This window comes from Vanessa tameamea, chromosome 4, assembly GCF_037043105.1.
Source record: "Vanessa tameamea isolate UH-Manoa-2023 chromosome 4, ilVanTame1 primary haplotype, whole genome shotgun sequence".
NCBI lineage: Eukaryota > Metazoa > Arthropoda > Insecta > Lepidoptera > Nymphalidae > Vanessa > Vanessa tameamea.
The window spans coordinates 5,290,403-5,306,082 of NC_087312.1; the positions used below are offsets into that span (position 1 = coordinate 5,290,403).

At 35.1% G+C, this 15,680-nt stretch overlaps 2 protein-coding genes across 8 annotated transcripts in view; one reads left to right on the top strand and one right to left on the bottom strand.

Annotated features, from left to right (window-relative positions):
• The window catches only part of LOC113394434 (protein ultraspiracle homolog), a 39,874-nt gene extending 32,784 nt beyond the window's left edge, over positions 1-7,090 (top strand). For all 6 annotated transcript variants that reach the window (XM_026631747.2, XM_026631743.2, XM_026631746.2 and 3 more), the window contains 6 exons: positions 1,069-1,211; positions 2,249-2,324; positions 3,105-3,254; positions 3,655-3,704; positions 3,779-3,996; positions 5,447-7,090. In XM_026631747.2, the coding sequence (XP_026487532.1) occupies positions 1,069-1,211; positions 2,249-2,324; positions 3,105-3,254; positions 3,655-3,704; positions 3,779-3,996; positions 5,447-5,498 (689 nt within the window). In that variant the 3' untranslated portion in view covers positions 5,499-7,090. The remainder of the gene's footprint in view (positions 1-1,068; positions 1,212-2,248; positions 2,325-3,104; positions 3,255-3,654; positions 3,705-3,778; positions 3,997-5,446) is intronic.
• Positions 7,091-7,186: 96 nt separating this feature from the next.
• LOC113394432 (uncharacterized protein C05D11.1-like) lies at positions 7,187-15,262 on the bottom strand. Of its 2 annotated transcripts, XM_026631741.2 has the most exons (18): positions 15,002-15,262; positions 14,554-14,899; positions 14,342-14,444; positions 13,957-14,079; positions 13,487-13,600; positions 12,834-12,986; positions 12,332-12,601; positions 11,731-11,873; positions 11,375-11,483; positions 11,091-11,261; positions 10,689-10,925; positions 10,241-10,360; positions 9,866-10,161; positions 9,418-9,592; positions 8,731-8,874; positions 8,463-8,620; positions 7,952-8,101; positions 7,187-7,718 (listed from the first exon to the last, which is right to left on the bottom strand). In XM_026631741.2, the coding sequence occupies exons 1-18, from the start codon at positions 15,138-15,140 to the stop codon at positions 7,661-7,663; spliced, it is 3,009 nt and encodes a 1,002-aa protein (XP_026487526.2). In that variant the 5' UTR covers positions 15,141-15,262; the 3' UTR covers positions 7,187-7,660. The 2 variants fall into 2 exon arrangements, with proteins under 2 accessions (XP_026487526.2, XP_064076388.1); XM_064220318.1 differs by lacking the exon at positions 7,187-7,718 and having other exon boundaries at positions 7,952-8,097; positions 8,459-8,620; positions 15,002-15,261.
• Between the last annotated feature and the right edge of the window lie 418 nt (positions 15,263-15,680).

A 15,680-nucleotide genomic window follows, 5' to 3' on the forward strand; every position in this document is an offset into this window, starting at 1 on the left:
TTAGTATAAACTTAATAGCCCGTGTATATACCATGGGTGGGCAAATCCTTTTTAACAGATTTGGATCATTGGAGCTTACTCCGCCACGTTATTTCAACGCGGCTTGCTTGATTCTGTGCCAGCCAATCTGGTTAGGTACCACCTATCCAACATCTTTCATAGATATATCTTAATACTCTATATATGTATGAATTTATTACCTCTTTTAACCTCTACCTCTTTCTACATTAGTAGAAGTACGTAGTAGTCTCCAGTTAGCGTACCTTAGGCCATACCTAGGATTTAAATCGAGTGCCGACCATGCATTACTAGTAGCTATACATTCCAGAATGAAGGACAAATTTGCTTTTTAATAAAAGCTGTATAAAAATTCAGCGGTTATATCTGATTTTATATCATACACGGAGCATAATTGTTAATATGAATACAAAATATTAAACATCGTATTCATTTAAAAGATAATAGATTTTACATTTAAATTACTTATCAGAAATATATAATTATTTAATTTAAAATTATATAATTTATTCAATCTAAATAGTTTTAAATAATTTTATGGAACGCTTTATCTAGGAATAAAGCATAATTGATAAAATCTTATGGAAACATTTTAGTGCAATTAATACTATATCGGGATACGTTCTTTGTCTATTAAAACGATAAATATTGATAAGATTTGGATAGAGAAACATTATCTAGTGATATAATTTACATTCTAGAAACTTAATATTCTCAACATCTTTAAAATGTTGTTATATCGTAAGTATATAATATATATCCATTATAATATATGTTCCGAGTATTGCTGAAAACCGAACATAACTTAAACTATTAGTCTGTACATAAGAAATGACTTTAAACCTTCGTTTATGTATATGCCCCTTAGATACACCAGTGAATAACCATAAGAATTCGTTTATTCTGTGCAAAAATTGTGCACAACAAACTTACTTTTTTTACCTTGTTTAATTTGGTTTAAAGTAAAAATATTATTTCAATATTGAATCAGAGCATTGAGTTACTTTCCGAATTACCATTATTGTTATTTTTTTTTATTGAAAATTCCAGGTAACAAACAGATTGCTGCACTTGTTGTCTGGGCGCGCGACATCCCGCACTTCAGCCAGCTGGAGCTGGATGACCAGGTGCTGCTCATAAAGGGCTCCTGGAACGAGTTGCTGTTGTTCGCTATCGCTTGGCGCTCTATGGAGGTATTGTTGGGTTCTGGGTTATTATTCTGTCGGAGTGTTTAAAGTTTGAAAACCAATATATCAATATTGATAACACTTGTTGACATGGAACAGTCGCTCTTACTCTTTATAGCGCAAATTTTGATTTTGTTGCTGGATACCTATAGCCATTCCATATTCCAATCGAAGTGGGAATAAAGATAAAGAAACCTTAAATTTACGTATAATTGCAGTAACTCAGCTATATTGTGCACTACTGAGAGTTTATGATTAATATATCTTTATTTATAATACAACACTATTACACTTAACTACTTATATTCACTTTAATTTCACTTCCAAAATTCCGACAACAGTTTCGTCAACGTTCAAATCGGCATTTTTCGCAAATCCATAGTGAATATCATAGATTAATCAAGCTCTCGGCCAATGACATCGCATCAATTCGCTGTCAAATGTTGTTTATTTGGCTTTTCTCCTCTTATAAAATTTTAATATTAAAACTCATTTGAAATTCATTCATTGTGGCTTTACTCATGCTAGGAAAATGAAAGGGTTCCTTAAGGTTAAAACCTCGAAAACAGAACCGTTCGTGAGCTTATCAAATATATATTTAACATGGTACTTTGGTAATTTATTATCATCACCCGGATATGTAGTCAATAAAACCTTCCTAGCAGGGCGATCGTTTCAATACTAAAATTCCTCATATAATTATAATCTTGTCCAATTAGTAATTTTAAATCTCATGTAAAAATAATTTGTAATTAAAGGTAAAGCATAATAATTCCAAGATTAAATAGATGATAAAAAAGCGTGGAGTTAGAATTTTTGTGTCCCGGTTTGAAGGTTGAGTGAGTCAGAGTAACTTATGGCACAAGTGACATAACATCTGAGCTCCCAAGTTTGGTGGCGCATTGGTGTGATGTAAGGGGTAATATTTCTTACAGCGCCAAAGTCCAAGGGTCACCATGACCACTTACCTTAAGTAAATACAATTTCATTGTTAAATATAAAAGTTTATTATGTGATAATGTATGTATGGTATTATTTTGCAGTACTTGGAGGACGAGCGGGAGAACATGGACGGCACCCGGACCGCCGCGCCGCCACAGCTCATGTGCCTCATGCCGGGTAACTTATTTTATACTCATATTATTAATGCGAAAGTGTGCTTGTTTGTAACGATTTCACGTCTCAATTACACAACTGATCCTCATGAGATATGTATTTGTACATACACGCACATGCACGTGGTTAGGTATACCGAAAAGGACCTCCTCCCCAACTGCAGCGCGAGGAAATGGATCAAAAGTTATCGAAAAGTGATGGCTCAAAATAATTTTCATGGGTCGTGTTTAAAATAAGCCATCGTCCATTTCGATTCGGCACTGCAAGTCTATACCGTGTTATATTATTCTCTTAGCAGTAAATTATGAGGAATTGAAATATGGTTTTCGAAAGCTTTATTTTTGTTGAAAGTCGTAAACCACTATTAAACTTTTAATTCCAAGATGGTTGATAATATTGGTGATAATTAAGTAATTTCGATATGATTGATATATTTAGATACCTAAATAGATATTTAATTAGTTGAACAAATAATCAAAAAATGGTAATTATAAAGAATTAAATCAAAATTTCAAAAAAACAGTCTGCAACACTTTATGGTGCCTTTAAACGCAACATCGTAATGAAATGAACAATTTACTAAAACTAATATTTTTAATGTTCACTGAACTTGAACTCCTAACCAGTCCTCGTATCTTGGTGGCATCGTGCGTAAATATATGTGAATACATATGAATGTTGACATACACTTATAGTTTAACATAACCGTAATTTGTTGTATCTCTATTCCCAGTTAAAATAATTATAATGTATTTGACTGTTCGACGTCCACAAATTCCTCAGGCATGACGCTGCACCGCAACTCCGCGCTGCAGGCGGGCGTGGGGCAGATCTTCGACCGCGTGCTGTCCGAGCTGTCGCTGAAGATGCGCGCGCTGCGCATGGACCAGGCCGAGTACGTCGCGCTCAAGGCCATCGTGCTGCTCAACCCCGGTACGTACATATGCTGGCTTATAAAGCCACACGTCCCGAGAGCCTGTGTACGCACCCCGGGTTGGACCTGTAAAGCCCGTAAAGATAGCAGTGCTGAGTGCCCCAGAGGGCACGTAAAGCAGTTAGTCCTGCGATTTGCAATGAACATTATCATGGTGGTGAGTCCCGACCCACCTGTTCCTAATGAAAGTAGTCATCTGGCAGTGGGCCGGGAATGACAGTCTGTCAAATCTTAAAGGCTAAAAGCAAGTGAATGATGTTGTATACTCCTACAGTAGTGTATTAATATTATGAGAGCACATCACAGGTTGATTATATTGATAATATTAATTTGAATTTCTTTATTAGGAGTAAGTTTTTTTTAAACAATTTTTATAGTAAAAACGTCTTAATTTTGCAGATGTAAAGGGACTAAAGAACCGGCAAGACGTCGACGTCCTCAGAGAGAAGGTATGTACGACTTAATAGAGACATCAATTATATTTAAACAAAGAAACAAAAATTATATGAATAAAACTCGCCAGATGTTCTCCTGCCTGGACGAGTACTGCAGACGAGCGCACAGCTCGGAGGAGGGCCGCTTCGCGTCGCTGCTGCTGCGCCTGCCCGCCCTGCGCTCCATCTCCCTCAAGAGCTTCGAGCACTTGTTCTTCTTCCACCTCATCGCAGAGAACAACATCAGCAACTTCATACGAGAAGCGCTCCGCAACCACGCGCCGCCCATTGACACCAACTCTATCATGTAAGAGCATGACCTTGTAAACTGTTTCACGGGCCGCAGACCGAGAGCGTGCCGAGAGCGTTTCGGGTTTTGTCTCTGGCTGCGTTTGGCTCAGTTCCGTCCAGTGCCGCCAACGCTTTTTTTCCTCCTAATGTGATGAGCAAACCTTCTGAGCTGAAAATTCGTAAACGTTTGACAATGTTTTACGATCTTTTCAGCGCATTCAAAATAGTTTAACCTCTAAAATTTTTTTCACTAGAGAAATTTGGCGACACTGGCTTTCGTCCTCTAACGCTAGTATTTCGTAGACAATATAGAGACGATCTGTGATGGTCCTGACTTGCGTATGAGTAATTAAATCGTTACGGCAAAAAAGTATCGGAACTCTTAACATCACACGCGTTATAATTATAGGCATTTATCAAGGTAAAGTAAGGCTATACCATATACCACATAGGAATCTATAGTACGGCAGGGTGGTATTGATTAAATTAATGTACACAAAAATATTTAATCTCTAGTAGTTATCAAATAATACTTACTATTGATAATTTTAAATTTGTACAAACAAAATAACAAGGAATGTTCAAAGTGTACAGAAAATCGTGACCTGAACTAATAAATACTAAGATATTGTGCCTACATTATGAAAATCTACCATATATCGTCCCATTTATGCAAGTATGCAACTGACATTATTTTACTGTTTAACAAAATTACCAATTTTGAACGTTTTATTCTTCTTAAATAATTATTGAATTTAATTAAAATTACATATGGTTGACGACTTTAGGCAATAACTGTATTATCCTATTGCCAGGCAATGTTAGTAACCAAAGTTAGGTTTTATCTGATCAAAAATAATTTTAAAAAAATCAGTATTTTCTATCGAAAACATTTATAATAATGTATAAAAAGTCCGGTAAATTAATTTAGTTTGGTTAGTGTCAATAATTTGTTACGCAATAGTTGGATTTTTATTTAGATATTGATTTGGTAATTACTATTTATCATTCCATCTTTTATAGATAACATCCCATTTGCTTCTTACTAATTACAAATTATTGTTAGGGAATATTACTTGTAATTTAATGTTAGTATAATTATTACCTTGCTTTCTCTTTTCAAATGTTAATCTATGTAACATTTTATTAAGATTTCTATAAGTGTTCTTTTAACTGGTTTCATTTTGTACTAAGATTTGTTTTTAAAAATATTTTCATCATATTTATTAAGTGACGTTAGTTAATACGTCACTTAACAAGTCCCATTTTATTCAATTTATACAGATAAATATTAAAAATATTAATATTTTTGTATTACTCGAACCTAAAGTAATAAAATCTACTTATTGTAAATATTTTGTATGAAAACAGTAGACTCAATTTCCTTGTTAAAAATAACATTCGTTCAATCATCACAACCTTCGATTATCGACTTGGGCAATCAAAATCAATTATGTTTCTTTCAGAACTACAATCGGTATGCCGATGATATCATCATTTCCTTCTTTCGCTCGTTGAACGAATGAAACGGTAAAACATAGTGTATTGCTATCTCATTCTTTGTAACTCCGTTCTTGGATGGTGATGTATGTCAATATTATTGTATAATTTAATGTGATCGCCATTAGTGAATAACAATGAGGATTCAGCAATTAAAATTGAACCGTTAGTTTGTCACCTGGAAATCCTTCAATGTCATTCGTCACCCGAGCTCTACGACACGTCCGTGACGGTAACATATGTATTAGTTAAATTTGTTAGTTTCTCGGTCAAGGAATATCATTACAACCAAGGTCGAGTTTTTAATTTGATTAAGATTGTTATGGGCGTAAATATGACAAAAATTGTATGTTTCATGTGTACGCTTTGCTCTTTTGGAAAAATATAATAGTCAAAGTTGCTAGCTTTGCTATGTTGTAGCTTCAGCCGTTATGTTATAAATTAAAAGCGTCCACGTGTAAACATTGAACTTGTTGTCGTCAAAGATGTTATTTAATGTAAATGGGGCCGCCTCGTCTATTGTAAAATAATTTTAACAATTATATATTGCAATTAATCGTCATTTATAGGAAACTGTAATCGTCTGTTAAATGTTTGTAGTAACATTATAATTTAAGTTTAGGTAATTTTAATGTTCTACCAAATCTTTTTTATTATTTACTAAAGTTATTAGTGTAGTTATTATGTCCTAAGACCTAAGTATATACCATAGTTTTCAATGTCAAAACATTGTTGATTGGTTGACGTCAAATTGTGTACAGATGTGTTATCATTATGACATAAATATGAATAAATAATAATCCGGTTTTTAATTATGTTGGTGCTGTATTATGCATTTTAAAATGCACACCGGACAAGTGTAGCGTTATCATTAAATTTTATAATATAACTGATAATAGTTAATGTAAATAAATCCTTGCATGTACAATTTATTAATAATAAAAGTAATACCTAATTACAATTAAATTATAAAATTAAACTGTATTTTATCCTATTCTCGTGGTATTGTGATGGATGTTTATGTTTAAACAAACATGAGAGATGGTGTCAATGGCCTATTTTATTAATATTGAAGAGTTAATTATTTTTAGGCCAGTATTTTTACCTCAATAACGAGAAGCATTTCAAATGGCAGTTAAATATAATTAGCCAGTATTATTTGAACAGAAAGATCTGCTACAAAAGTAATGTGGGAAAATCGTAACATTTCAATAGTTTGAATCAAAATTTATCAAAAAATACATCATTGTTAATTCTATAAATATTTTATTATAGATGGTGCAGAATGTAGCGGAGAGCTCAAGTAGAAAGCTGACTTGCTCGTTAAAAATAGGTTAAAACAATATTAAATATAAGGAGTCTTTAAATAAAGCCTTCTCTACATTCTCAATATTTTTGTTGACAGATATTGCTGTTGATCATTCGTGAATGTAATATTAAAGGGTCAAATGTTTCCATGGGAAAGTTCGAATTTTATATCGGAGATGTTGCAGCGGTTGTGAGATGATTTATAATAATGTTCACTAAATATCTGACTATATTTAAGTTATATTTTTTGTATAGACATAGCTTTAAGATTAATGGTGATTAAAATAAAATCATCAAATTAACATTTGTTTTATTTATTTTTATTCCCACGAAAATAAAAAATACGTATATTAGTATACGTATAATATATATACGTATAATAGTATTATAACATAGTTAAATTCCATGGCATAACATTCTCGCTTAGACAATATTTAAGATGTGGATATAAGTCGCCTATGCTCGATTGAACCGACAATAAGCTCCGCGCAGTCCTCGCATTCCCTGTGCCGCTGTTTGCAGGGAAGTGTGTTAGATATTTTCGGCACGATTCATAAATCATAATGTCAATAAATAAATAAATGTAGCAATAGATATTGAAAAACTACGAAAATAGAGGGTACATTGTATATAATGTTTTTAAAACAAACTTAAGTAAAGAGGAAATGTTATATATAGTGAAGCCACCTCACATATATCCACGCCTTAATTGGCTACATATGTTTAGGCACAGCCAAGCAGTTTTAGTTACTATATAAGTATAATAAAAACATTACATAAATCTTTATATTGATAATTAATTCAAATACTGCATTAAACTTACAATAAATGCATAAAATAATACACTGTATATTTTAAGACGGTCTCAAAGGTCATTTGTTGAAATGTGATGCTTCCATGGAGTCGAAAGCGTCCAGTTTCACGTTAATTCTGTAAAAATAAACACACGAATTATGGACACCAAACATTAATGGAAATTTTAATAAATAACAAAAGTAATGGAGCGTTTTATTCAACTGAAACAATATAAAGAATCTCAGTTGGGAGAACAGTAGCTGGTTAAAATTATTAATTTTTCATAAAACAGTATTTGGAAATAGATTATTAACGATTCTATTTTAAGGTGAAATAGAACAAAATGAACATCATCAGCGAGGACGTACTTCCGGAAGGCGGCCTGCACGTCGGCCACCTTGCTGGGGTGGCACACGACGGCCAGCTTGCTGTCGGCCGCGAACAGCGCGCCCAGCCAGCGCCGCGCCGCCGCGTGCGCCGCCTCGGGCGTCACCGCCGCGATCGCGCACACCAGCTCTCTGCGCAGCACACGGGATTGTAGCACAGACGTCTTTGGATTTAGTAGTATGACACTTACTCTGTTGCGTTAAGTTAATGACTTGTAACCGAGTACGTTAGATGTAAATCAAAATAGCGGAACATAGTAATTTTACTTTTAGTAGCGACGCGGTAGCGTCAGACAACACATCTCTCCCACTACACATAAACGCTCTTTATAGGACAGGGCTTTATTGCAGGCAATGTGTAGACTGCAATTTTAAAATTTAGCCAGAAACCATTTGGTTTCTCATATTTGGCATATAGTCGTTCATACTCTTCCTGAATCCGACAACTATCATAACGTAAAAGTTTCATATTAATAGGACAAATAAAACCTACCTATTATATGTTTCGCCCGCTTGTTTGATATAATTGAAGAGAGATTGGCAGACGACGTCGGCGGGACACTTTTCGTTCTCCACTACCTCGAATAGCGCTGTGCTTTTAGCTGATGCGAATAGATCTTCGTCGAACTTGCCTTCGGCTAAATATTCCTCCTTAAAATGAAAATAAAAATGAATATATAACATTGATATATAATAAACACAATTTGAAAATAATAATCTAATTTAATATTTTATTTACGATATGTATGAAATATATTTACCACTATGGCCTTAGCTTTTGTGTAGGCCGCCACAGCATTGGTTGCACGATACAGCGAAAAGGCAAGGCGACCCTCGTTTTGTGAGGGACGGATACCATAGCCGTATGAGAGTCCACATCCGCGTATCAATCGCCACATTGGACCCTGTTGTAAAAAGAAAAGAAAGAAAAGAACCAAGGTTATTTTTACAATAAAAGAAAATAGAGGACTGATAAAATTACATGGCCTATAATATTTCGTTTTGGTTTTATGCAGGTATTTAAAACAACGTAAATTAGAAGTATTAGTTAAAGACAAAAGATTGTGCAACTTGAGTAAACGAGATATCAGCGAGTCAATAGTTTTAATTGACGACCTTCGTGGTCAAGTAGCGTGTACACCGGTTTTCATGGGTACGCCACTCCGAGGTCCCGGCCGAGTCGATGTAGAAAAAGTTCATTAGTTTTCTATGTTGTCTTGGGTCTGGGTGTTTGTGGTACCTTCGTTACTTCTGATTTTCCATAACACAAGTGCTTTAGCTACTTACATTTGGATCAGAGTAATGTATGTGATGTTGTCCAATATTTAATACTTGAGTCTAAATTAGACCTTAAACTCTTAATCTCACCGTGCCTAAAGAATCTTCACTTCAATAATATTTAGTTACAAAACAATCAGGTGCATAAGAGTGAGTGTGTAATTATGCACCTCCAGCTGCGTGAAGTAGTTGAGCGCGACGGCCAGCGGAGCGGCGTCCGGCAGGGCGTAGCCCAGCGGGCCGGGACTCAGCTGCACGACGAACGAAGACTCTAAGCCGCCCACTCCGACTACCATACCGCCGCCCCACCCGCTCATCAGCTCCGCATCCATGTAAAGTTTAGGCCTGTAAAATATTTCGACAAAACTCTATGTAGTAAACAATACTTATTTTAGTTATACACGTCTGTCTCACCTCATTTTATCATTGGTATTTATGTAGATAAAACGAAACACATATACTATAAAAAAAAAAAAACTAATTGATCTCAACAACACCAGTCAGCGGGCTTCTGATTTAACAGCAATAGTTATTTGCGAGGTCTCTCGTCGCAACTTCAGAGGAGATACGAATTTGATGACAGCTATAATATAGTATGATAATATCTTGTAAACTTACTCGACAGGAGTGATTTCGTTCTCTCTGGCAAATCTCTTCCAAGGCTCCACGCTAATCTTGTACCGCTCGAAGTCGGTAGCGAGATGTAACCACGCACTCTCCGTGATGTTCTTGAACTTTTGCTGCGCTTCTTTCAACGCCGCTTCGGCTGAGTCGCCGCCCGCGTTTAGCTGCTCGATGAGCTCTTTGAGGAACTTCTGTTGCCGGAGGACAGAACTCCAGTGGACATTACTGTCCTTTGAGTAAAGCGAATCTCGTAGGATGTCATATACCATTTTGTGACCGTTTCTTCTCACCTGGGGGTATCAAAATTGTTTAAATACAAAATCAGAATTTTTAAGCGTACATTAAGTATATACTGTTTATATTTCGTACCTGAGAGACATCATTGAGCAATCTTTGAGTAAATACTAATAGTCTTTCCTTAGTAATTTCAGCTGCATATAAAACTTCATAAAGATGATTAACAACTTCTTCATAATCTGCTGGTTCACACTGGAATATGAAAATCATTCAAATTGTATAAAAATAAATAAAATATTTGTTCAAACTTGTCAAGATAAATTACATCACCATCAACATCGCCATTCGTAATTATTGTGATCGGCGCAGTGAGCTTTTTAACGTTATAAGACAACATATTATTCATCCGTCCGGCGCGACTCACGTCTTTGGGAATGCTTTGTTGATGACTTGGTTCCGCACTATATTTGGCTTTTACAACAGACATGAATTAAAATGGGGTAGTTGTATTCTACTATACCGGAACTAGACGTTAAGCAAAATACTTCAATCAAATAAAAGTAATATTAGAGATTCATACCCTTGTTTCGATGTGAACAAAGTTGCCAAACTGGCCCACTGCAAAGTTCCCGGGACGACCGAACCCGATATCGTTGTTGAAGGTCACTGTTAGCTGTTCCGTGGTCGAGATAACTTCTTCATGGGATATCAGTTCGTTACCGCGCCACACCGGGCACTCGGCCAGCGCATTGAGGAGAAGAGGAAGCCACTTGCGTGTTTTTTGATCCACTCTCATGGTATCGAGGATTATGTTTATCTGAAAAGTTTAGGCAATTTGTTTGCAGTTTTTCTTGTTGATAGAAAGAAGATGTTACACCGATCACAGTTTTATAAGAGAGCATGTTTTAAATTTAACAAATTTTTAATTAATAAATGGTACAAATGCTTCATAGAGATAAAAGTGCTACTTCAAATGACTCACATATACGAAGTTCGTGTTCAGGCTGTGGACCCTCGTGTAGAGCGGCACCTGCGTCAGGTCGAAGTGAGGGCAGGGCTCGGAGCCGCTGCTCCAGGTGCGAATATTGTGGCAGCGCAGGTCGTCGCACGGTGGCACGGGCACCGCCGCCAGCGTACCGGCTGGAGGGGGGAGCTGCGGGGTGGGGACGTTAGTTTAGCAACGTGTCGGCAATTTCGCCTTTTTTATATATATCATCATCCTTCCTATCGAAATAAATTCTCCAATGAAAATTTAATTGATATTACCTCATTAAATTCCATAGCATCCTCCAGTTGTTTAGCCTTTTCCGCTAATCCACTTTCACCTAATTGAGCTCTTTGTTCTTCTATTCTCTTCTTTTCTTCATCTGCCATCCTTGAAACAATAACATAATTAGAAATATAAAGCTTTCATATGATATTATTGCATAAAATATGTATTTTGTACATCTTATGTAACATATATATAATTCTAAAGATTAAGACAGTGCTGAATGACGTTTAACTTTATATTTTGTTATAATATGAGACATGTACTACACTATTTATTTTCTCATTCTACTTACTTTCTCATGTCCATTTTTATATATAAAAATAGAAAAAAATATATATTATTTACTTACTTTGCTTGCAATGCAATACTAGGTGATCCAATGATGATGACTACATCATCAGAAAAGTACTTCTTTAACAGTCCTAACCAATAATCTACATTTTCTGTCAGTAACTCCTGTAGAGTTTGTTGTGGATTCATACGAGACACAAACTGAAAAAGAAAACAAAATGTAGTAAAGTATGAGATTAGTATTAAGTTTTAACAAATGAGATGAAGTAGTTTGAAATGAGTCTTAACCAAATATTTTTTGATCGAACTCTAAAAGCACCACTGAATTTTAATGTGTATATTGTTTTAATGTTTTAACTTTGAACAACCATTACAGGTCAGACGAAATTATACCACATATTTATCCATCAGCACTGGATTAGTCAGCAGTGGATGGTTGAGCGAGTGATCAGTATAACTACAGGTACAAGGGACATAATATCTTAATTCCCAAGGTTGTTGGTGCACTGGCGATGTAAGGAATTGTTAATATTTATTACAGCGCCATTGTCTACGGGCGGTGGTGACCACTCGCCATCGCCAGGTGGTCCATTTGCCCATTTGCCGATCTGAAAGTCTCAATGATTATTTTATTTCAAATATAACTTTTTTGTACTCACATCTTGTTCATTCTGCGAATATAAAGCATCACCAATACATCTGAAAGCGATCGAATGATGTGGATCAGACTCTAAGCTGGCCATTGTCTCTCTCAGCTGCTTCCTTAAGAGTCGTTTCATGCGATCCATATCAATAGCTTCCTCACCAGAGATAACACTCTTTAAACATTCACGAGCTTCGTCACGAGCAGTTTCTAGCTTATTTATTGGAACATTGTCTAGTTCGATTTTTATCAATGGCGCGATGTTCTCAGTTAGATTGTAGGAAACCTGGGAACAAAAGCATCATTGACTCTGTGTTATCTATTCGTATAATATCGTAAAATTACCAAGTGAGTCAAGAACAACAGCTTTGTTGATAAGTCACTAAACTAAAACAAATCCAAATTCATAAATAATATACTTTCTTAAAATTACACATCATCAAATCATTTACAAGCCCTTTGTTGATGCGTTAGAAAAAAAAGCCAAGCACAAGGTGGTTAGGTGGACAGTGACTAACGTCTCCGGCGAGCGCGTCCTCGCGCTCCACGAGGCGGCGCTGCAGCGGCGCGGCGGCCGTGTCGCACAGGTAGCGCAGCAGCACCGCGCAGCCCGTCAGATCCGTCAGCGCCGACGACTCCGTCAGCAGCGGCCCACGCCAGCCGAATAGCACCTGTACATTATTTATAAAAACAAAGATTACTCAGTAAAAATATATTACATTTTTTTAAATGGTTAGACAGATGGTCTCCAACACCACGACAGGACAACTTGATGGTCAGGTATTTACTGTCCATAGACATTGGTATTGTAAGAAATATTAACCTTACATTAGTAAGGTTGGCAACAGAATTGTTATGTCCTTAGTGCTTGTAATTACAATAATAATCAAAAAGCATACTACTATAACTAAAAAAATTTAGATTAGGTAGAATTGTAGAATGCTATGCTAAAATATCTCATTCTACAATTCAGTGTCTTTAAGGCTGTAGTTGGATGCTTATGGGCCATTGGTCACAATGGTTTATCTCAAATGCAGCATTATTGTTATGTATGTTTACAAATGTATATAACTAAACATATAATTCAAAACCAACAAGGATTTTTTTTTGGCAATTGAAAGCTGCCTTTACTATTTTGAATAATGTTATTATTAAAAAAAATAATAAAGACCTGTCCACAATCTTCAGTATCAGCAGGCCATTGTTCCCGTCGTTCTCCATATTTTGGTGAAGGAGGAATGGTTTGCCATGGTTTAACCCATTCTTCTTGAGGAACCTTTTCCCTCTAAATATTGGAATAGCTTGCATTAAAATATGCTGTACATCTTTTATATAAAAATAAGAAAACATTTGTTAATTTTTTAATCTAAAACCACAACAGAAACTAAAAAAATCGTAATGCGAACAATAATAAATACCTTCTGAATGTATGGGAGTTGTTAACATTATAGAAGTAAGTGGTTAAACAATTTAGTATTAAAGATTACAAAGCATGTCTCTAGTTAGTGCTATATTTATAAGATAATTATATTTAAGAAATATGGTAGGTATTACATACTTAGAGATGAGAACTACAAGATTGCAAATTCAACCTGTTTAACTACCTGAATGATCACTAGATAATAGGTACATTTGGTTCACCTTTGCGATGATGTCATCCTCTACAATAGCAAGTGCCTTGAATACATTCTCTGCTTCAATTTGGCCTGTTAAGATAATCATTAAATTTTCTGCTCTATAGAATTTCTTATGGAAATCTCGCACCTGAAAATTGATTTGCAAAATAATTTGTTTTGTGTGTATATAAATAAGAATATTGTTATTTTTTGTGAAAAATATTATAAATCTAGATATTTTTGTTGTTAATTTGTTAGAGTAGTCACCATGGCAAGTTGTTGAAATAAGCATGTAATATCCAATCAGACTTAACAGTAATGCCGATTTACAAAACAAAATTTATGATCCCTTAATAAAATAGAACTATCACTAGTAAGATTTTATAAAAGTTAAAAATATTTATATTTACTTTAGTATTGTTGGTGGAAGTTCTCAGATTTTTCATTATGCCACCTGTCTCTGACGAATATCCGCTATTAGGATACATGGCCCGTTGTAAGCTCAACTCACATCTGGAATATATTTAAGAAAAAATTTAAATTTTACAAAAGATTAATATAAATTGAGTTAATACTTGAGTAAGATATATAGATATTATTCAAAGTTATTGAACTAATGCACCTGCAATCTGCTGTATTTTCTCGTCCCTGCATTTCACAATACACAACACCTGCATCTTCTCCATCACCATCAATGTGGTGGACCTCAGTTGTAAAGCCTTGGTCCGTGAGCGTGGGTCTCAGGATATGATCGAGGTAGATAGGCAGTAAAGTTAACATTCCAGCATCTCCGGCAGTGTGGATGGTGTAGCAGGTGTGATCAATGTCAGTCCAGGCATTGGTGCCATGTGCCATGCAACGGTTGGCCAATAAATCTAGGATACCCTTGTATGGGTAGCGCTCTGAGCCCAAAAAGATAAGATGTTCTAATGTATGCGGCAAGCCGTCATCATCATGAGCTTCCGTTGCTAAAAAGAAATATTTAGTTTACAACATAGTTTATAGATAAGCAAGCTGATGTGACAGCAGATTTATCGCATGAAAATTAAGAGTAATGAAAGTTCACGTACCAAGGCAAAAAAATCCTTTGACCAGGGGACCCTCAACGTTTGCTATTATTACCGTTAATCCAGTCTTATCTGATACATATTTATTAACAGGTATTACATCAGAAGCTTTTATAGAAGATATTAATTTGAAGTGAGACATAATTACTTTAGTATAGTTAAACTATACAATAACAACAAAATAAAAATGTCGTCAAAAGGCTGCTTTTACAGTTTACCGATTACCGGCAATTTGAGATCATGTGGGTGATATAGCAAGGTCGAAATGTCAAATCGTTGACATTTTACTTAATGACATTAACATTGATTGTTTTGTTGTCAAAACAATATATCGTGCTGTTCTACGAATCGGAAACTTTAATATGAAGTTCGATTTATTATCTGCGAATTTTATTATCTAGTATTAAGTAGATATTACAACACATACCAAGACTGATCAAAGGTAGAATATTATATATTCAGAACCAGCGGTAGCTTATTTTCAAATTACGATTAGGAAGTGCTTGAAAGTTGATAGAACGAATTCGAATATTTTTTTATTTCAATCACATTCATTAATTTACATTTCTATATTAACTTTAATATATTATTAAATTAAAGAAAAAGAAAAATTTTAAAAAATTTCCATGTTTCAATAAAAAAGTTGTCAGTTTTGTCGTATTGTAAGATTGTAAAGTTTTCT

What these genes read in the sequence shown, in the direction of transcription:
- LOC113394432 (XM_026631741.2), bottom strand. Translation starts at nt 15,140, where the DNA reads ATGTCTCACTTCAAATTAATATCTTCTATAAAAGCTTCTGATGTAATA. An exon ending in TGAACACGAACTTCGTATAT is followed by an intron (nt 10,926 to 11,090) that starts GTGAGTCATTTG and finishes TAAACTTTTCAG; the next exon opens with ATAAACATAATCCTCGATAC. An exon ending in AACGAAATCACTCCTGTCGA is followed by an intron (nt 9,593 to 9,865) that starts GTAAGTTTACAA and finishes AATATTTTACAG; the next exon opens with GCCTAAACTTTACATGGATG.